The following is a 6,841-nucleotide window of genomic DNA, read 5'->3' on the forward strand; positions in this document are numbered from 1 at the left end:
CAGCATTTAATGCTTAACTCTTAAACTTCTCAGAAGCATTAAGTTGAAAAATGTTTAAGCTTATAGACTATGTATATTTATTTAAAATATGGTACGTATGCTTGGTAAATAGTTATCTATTTTACTAGTATTAGTCATAAAGTTGATTTCTTGCAAAAAATCGCATTATTTACAATGCTTGATATATTATTGTATATCATGTATGTACAATATCAATAACTCATTCGAGATTAATGCGTATCAAAAATTGGGTTTTTAAGGCACTTCCGTGTGACGGAAATATACTAAATTTACATATATCTATATATAATATCTGTCTGCAACATTTTAAACACTTTGTGTATATTTATGGCCTGGCATTTGCGAAACTATGTTAGGAGCTGGAAATACCCAGCTTAGTGCCACCTTTTTCGAGCAGTAAATCTTTGGCTAACAATCATTTGGACTGGCTCCAAAGCGCAGTGCCAAAGAATTATGTTGATGAAAACAATAAAGTTGGGGAACAGAATGAACCGAACCGAACCAAACTAAACTGAACTGAACCAAGTACACACACAAACTTCAAACTCAATTTTCGCGCTACAATTACAAATGATGGCGATAAATTTCGCGCTGCCCAAAAAGACAAAGGAGCTGCTTTAACGGCTAGTTGGTTGCCTGGATGGTTGGATGCCAGACGGAAGTGATAATAAACGCACGACACGCGCGCTTGTTTAGAGATTTATGCGTACAAAAATCCAGGCCGAGCTGCAAATAATGTCAACGGCGGCGGCATCCAAAATGATGCACGGCCAACAGAATGGGGCGCGTACGCAATGGATTATGCAATGCGCCATCAACCATGTGCAGCAGTACGTACAGCTGCTAATACAGTGGCCTCTGGTTCGAATCTCTGGCTAACCATAAGTCACAACTGCACCCCTCGCAACCCCGCTCCCTCCTTGCCACTGGGGTATGCAGAGTGCAACGTGCAACATGACTAGAGCTAGGCTACTTAGTCACCGCCAGTGATTTATGAGCCGTTGCAATTGCTGCATCGCCGAATCCCGCAATGTCTTTCAATTATGCCGCTTTAAAGTTGCCACCAAAAACTTTTGCATTGTTTAATTGCTAACGAGCGGGCGGACGGACGGAGGGGCAGAGGGGGTGCTGGGTGCTGGTAGCTGCCACAATTAACCCAAAAGTTAAACTGTGCCATGTCTGCAGTTCGTGTTTGTTTTGCGCCGCGACGCGACGCGCCCCGTCTGAGCCCCTGCACTTATTAAGAAATTAATTTAGTCATTGGAAAACAAGGTCAAACATTAGCCGCAAACTGCATTGCAGCAGTCACTGGTGGACCTACACCCCATCCCAATCCCAGATCCACCCGCCCACGCCAGCCTACGGGCGTTCGTGTTGCTTGGCCATTAAACCTAAAGAAATTTCCATGTTGCCAAAGGGACGAGAAAAGTGAGCCAGAGGCATGTCACCCCCGCAAGTGGCAAAGCGTGGGAAAACTTGCCAAATTGCCTTGTGAAAGGGGTTGGCCATTTGGAGCCTTCGTCTGCTGCGTGCCAGACTGCAATTTCGTGACCAACTGAGGCTTCGCCATTTGCCATGTAAGCGCTTTCAATTGCCTAAAAGCTTGTAAGCCAGTTTCCGGCAAAAAGATTTTGGTAGCCCACAACGAAACCAAAATGCAAATATTTGCAGCTCTACGATACCAGGACAAGGCGGGAACTCAAAGAGAAATGACAATATGTTTTTGGGATCTGTCAACTATTAGGGAAATCTCAGACCACGGTGACCCAGACTTGTTTGAAAGTTTAAATAATGCCGATTCAATGATTTACGTTGTGCTTGAGGTTCCACCTCACCATCTTCTGCAAGGTGCTATAAATAAATTAAAAATAATGATCTGCCATAAAATGAAAATAAATAAAGATTTATGTGTATTGTTTTTTGTCTGTATTTGAAGTATTGGTTTTTTTTTTTTTTTGCTTGTTTTCATGTTTGTTTTATTTTCAAAAACATTTGAACTTTTGAAACTAATCATAACGAACTATAATAACATAAATTAATAATTTATTTAAACGGATAATTAAAATTAATAATCAATATTTCATACGCTCAGAAAAATGGTAATAAATAACAAAAACATCAACTTGAAACAATTATAAATTTTCTTTTAGTAATATTGGCAAACAGAAACTTGCCGTAATTTAAATATTTTTTGCATTGCTTCAATTAATCAAAACTGGCATCGAAATTGTTTCTTTGAAAATAAATTTGAACTAAAAAAGAGAAAGTTTTTATTTCATTTTATGAAAAAAAAAAGAAATATATATTTAAAATGAATGCAAAATGATACATTTTTATAAAAAGGGATTTTTGTTAAACAAAAAAAGAAGGAATAATTAGTAAATTTAGCTTCACAATCGCTTCACGTACGAAATCGAAATGTTTTTGTTTTTGTGCCCTAGGGAGAATTCTTTGTCTTTTTCTGTGTGTAAAATTGTAAAATTATAATTAAATTAATACAAATTGTTGTCTTTTAAGCGCTAGAACGTTAAAAACTAAATGCGCAATGCAGCAGAGTTTAATAAACTAAAATAAGTTAGCGTAAATTAATGTTAATTTTAAATTAAAGTATAATTAACTCTACTGTTTGTTTATGGTTTGTCCGCTTTGCTTTCAATTACTAAATACATACATTAAATATAGCAAAATATAGCCTAGATGCTTGCATGCCTAACCTAATAATTTCAATGTTGTTCAAAAATGCCCAGAGGCCGATCTTTGACCTCTACCTAACTAATTAACGAACTAACTAACAAACTAATCTCTAGCTGACCACATACATGCGCGTACATACACATGTATAAAAGTATTCAATATGACGGAATTATAAACTAAATTGTGGAACATGGAATTGCTAGCTGTATCTGAACGTTGTCTACAACAATACGTTGTCCAAAAATACAATACTACGAATACCAACTAAGCCTGTCTCCCTCCATTGGGGGTGGTACGGCTCTCGTTGCCCTACAACTAATTAAAACGCTAATACGTTGGGTGGTGGTCTGAGTTAACTCCGCGTGTATTTGTCTCAGTGTGTGTGTGTGTGTGTGTGCGTGCTAGATGCTTGAGTACAAATTAAAATAGATTTTTTTAAAGTTAAAATTATATGTATGTATATGTATAAACCTAAGCCTTTAACAGTAGGTAGTATTTAGGTTCTCAGTCTTCGCAGAGAGATTTCCAGAGTTGCGGGCAGCTAAACTACAACTGATCTATGGACTCAACGGGCACTAAGCTGGGGGCTTACCAAAGGCCCTACTCTAGTGGCGCTTCTAAAAGGTCATGAACTGTCTGGCCGCGGCCGCGTAGAGGTACCGTTAGGCGCTCTCCGTCTTTACCACAATCGGCATGGGTCCGCCCAGGCCGAGCGGCGATTTTTGCAGCAGTTCCTCCTGCTGCAGCAGCATTGGCAGATTCATGTTCATCTTCATGTCTATCAGCGGCATTGGTGACTTTGGCTCCTCGCCACCTCGACCACCACCACCGCCGCCACCACCACCACCGCCACCTGCACCGCCAGCTCCACGCGATTCGTAGCGTGTGTGGGTGCGCATGTGGCGGGTGATCATGTCGCGACGGCAAGCAGCATACGGACACTGAGGGCATTTGTACGGCTTCTCGCCGGTATGGGTGCGCTGGTGCGTAGACAAGTGGTCGGAGCGCGAGAAGACCTGACCGCACACCTTGCAGGTGTACGGCTTGACTCCAGTATGCAGGCGCATGTGTCGGGTGAGCATATCGGAGCGGGCAAACGAGCGATGGCATACGTCGCAGGAATAGGCTTTGGTTATGTCGTTGGCGGGATTGCGCGACTTATGGCGTGATGCCATGTGCTTGGCCAGCCGATCGTGCAGCGAAAACATTTGACCACATGTCGGGCAAACATAGGCCACATCCGAGCCGGGTGGCATTTCCTCCACCACCGGCGACACGTCCAGATTATAGCGCCAGGCCACCGTCTCTTTTGTGGTGGGTGAAGCCACATCACCCTTAATCACCGGCACGCCCACTGTTGTGGTGGGCACATGTGAGTGCAGTGGATGCATGGGCATCTCCATTTTGATCATGGCTGCTGCTGCAGCAGCTGCCGCTGCGTGCGCCGCTGCTGCCGTCATGGCATACGGAGACATAGCAGCGGGCTGGGCCAGGGTCGAGGTGGGCGTGCTGCTGGTCATCGAAGTGCTCGAGTGCGTGCTGGATGCCGGCGATAATGCATTCATGCTTTCCAGACTGCTGGCGGCACTCATTGAGGCGCTCGGCGGTGGCATCATGGCCGCAGCACTGGCATGCAACGGCGGCGACCCCGACTTATACTTTTTCGGCTCGCCGAGCATATCGCTACGCATGCAGAGATCCAACGGACGTTCCTGCGGTGGCGGCATGGGCTTCTCGCCGGCCGACGATGCCGAGGAAGTCTTTTTCTTGGCTGGCTTTGGACTGACGCGCGTGGGCTGCGCCGTGGTCACAGAGGAGTCACTGCGCGGTGGTGAGGGCAGCGAGGGCGGCGGCGATGCATTCATCAGCACGGCGGGCATCAATTGTTGCTGCTGGCTGCCATTAATGCTGCTGCTTGGTGTCTTGCCCTGGCTGGTGGGCGAGGTCTCCGTCTCGGAGGCTATGGAGGAGGGCGTGTGCTGCAGCGGCGAGGGATAGAGATCATGGCGTCGCCGGAACACCTCATTCAAATACTTGGTATGCAGATAGTAGCCAAACAGCGGCGAGGGTATGGGAAAGTATCGATCATACGGGCTTGGCATGTGCTCAGTCTTGATGTCCACATGAAGCGGATTCTCCTTGGCAGCTGTGGCACTATCTGGCGCTGGCTTAGAGGCCGGCGTCGCAGCCACCTGCAGCGGACTCATGCTTATTCGCGGACTATCCTGATCGTCCTGATCTGAGTGCGAGAGCTCCTCCGCTGAGAGATCCGCCTCGGCCTCGATCTGTTCCTCATCGCTGGCTGCTGTCAGTGCATCACGCTGTTCTCTCTTAATGTAGTTAGCCTCGTCTTGCTGCTTGTCATCTTGCGCTGCTTCGCCGTTGTCTTCTTCGCCATCACCTTCCATTTCCTCCATATCTCCCTCATCCATGTCCATCGGCTCCGTTTTGCAGGCGACGCCATTATTATTATTGTTGTTGGTGTTATTATTGTTGTTATTATTATTGTTGTTATTATTATTATTATTATTATTATTGTTGTTGTTGTTGTTGTTGTTGTGGTGCAGCTTGTCAAGCACGGCTGAAAGACGCTTGCGCTTGCGCTGCTTCCATGGCATAATGTTGTTGTTGGCCACAAACGGCTGATTGTTGTTGTGCTGCTCGACGCTGGCAACTGCGGCAGCGACCGCTGCAGAGGCAGCCGCCGCCGCCGCCTGCTGATGCAGACTGAGTGCCAGCGGCAAGTGCTGGTGAGGCATTGGATGCCGATACTGAAGTTGAGCATAGGGCGCATAGTGGGAGGCAGCGGCTGCTGCTGCGGCCGCCGCTGCTGCCGGTGGCTGCTGTGCGGGCGCATAGTGCTGGTTGGGGTGATGATACTGCGCTGGATGGTGGTGCTGATGCGAGTGTGGATGATGATGATGATAATGGTGGGGATTGTGCGAGCCGGCGGCGTGATGATGATGCCCCATGGGGTCGGTGCCTTCTGCCATCGTCATTAGGTCAACTTTTTGTGGCGTGGGCGTCGTGCTAGCAACCTTCTGGCGATTCTTGAGTAGCCTAACCTTGCGCGGCCAGGGATTCTTGCGGGCGACCTGACGGGAGCGATTTGGCTGCAACAAAAATAAGGGGAAGAAGTACATTAATTTTCAGACAAGTAATTATGCATGCATATGTATACTTGGTATTTATTCAAGTATAATCTACGTATCTGTAAGATTCTTAAATGCGCTTGCATTTCCATTTTTGTGTATTTATATTTATATTTGGCACTCGTACTGTAATAATTGCTCGCATACCGGCATATTCTCAACCCGTTTTGCAGTAATTTTAATGTAATTTTAATTTTAATCTTTATTCCTTAGAAGCTGCCAAGTTTCAAACGTTTAGTTAACTGATCTTTCTTTGTATAATCCTTTATTTCAGCTAGCACGGGAATTGTTTTGTGCTCGGGAAAATATTTCTGCACCAAAGTCAAATTCAAAACTGCGTAGAACTTGCGTCGACAGCTTTAAAAAGGAATCCTGCTATCTCGCTCTACGTTGCGGTAAGTCAAAGCTGTCAAAGTGGCAATAGGCAATTGCTGTCTTTTTCGGCCAAATGCATTTTCAACAATCTGGCAGCACTGCATTCTGAGTGCTTCAGCCGTATTTGAATAGAAAAGTTAGAGGGAAAAAAGCTTAGAGCGGATTTTACATAAAGCTATTATATTCATTTTTTTTTAAATATGCTGATGAGTTTTTTTATTTTTTATTTCCATTAACCTGAGTCTCCATTGCTGCGAGCTACAATATTTCTTTTTAAAGCTTATCGTTTTGGGTATCGTTTTGTTTTTGTAAGTTGGCAGCATTGTGGCCCATGCTAAGCTTATTGACTATCTGGCAACGCCGGCGCTACTGCAACGTGCAGCTTGCAGCTTGCAATTGGGAAAGCCGTGGCGCCTCATAAACTGAGTCCAATCAGTCAAGCATCAAAATGCTGCACTTGCTCTTGGCTTTCGCTCAACAAATAAATAAGATAAATTTTCGCTGTCGCTGCCAAAACAGACAACGTCGCCGTCGCCGTCGCCGTTTACGCTGCGTTAGTTTTATGCGTTTGGCGTTTGTCGCTAAATCTGCTGCTCCCT

At 45.3% G+C, this 6,841-nt stretch overlaps 1 protein-coding gene across 1 annotated transcript; it reads right to left on the reverse strand.

The window, feature by feature from the left end:
- Positions 1–2,105: 2,105 nt before the first annotated feature.
- On the reverse strand, positions 2,106–6,392 carry klu (klumpfuss). The gene is made up of 2 exons (XM_070208030.1): positions 6,015–6,392; positions 2,106–5,828 (listed from the first exon to the last, which is right to left on the reverse strand). The coding sequence occupies exons 1-2, from the start codon at positions 6,018–6,020 to the stop codon at positions 3,378–3,380; spliced, it is 2,457 nt and encodes an 818-aa protein (XP_070064131.1). The 5' UTR covers positions 6,021–6,392; the 3' UTR covers positions 2,106–3,377.
- Between the last annotated feature and the right edge of the window lie 449 nt (positions 6,393–6,841).

The sequence above is a fragment of the Drosophila virilis genome, chromosome 3, assembly GCF_030788295.1.
Source record: "Drosophila virilis strain 15010-1051.87 chromosome 3, Dvir_AGI_RSII-ME, whole genome shotgun sequence".
NCBI classification, from domain to species: domain Eukaryota; kingdom Metazoa; phylum Arthropoda; class Insecta; order Diptera; family Drosophilidae; genus Drosophila; species Drosophila virilis.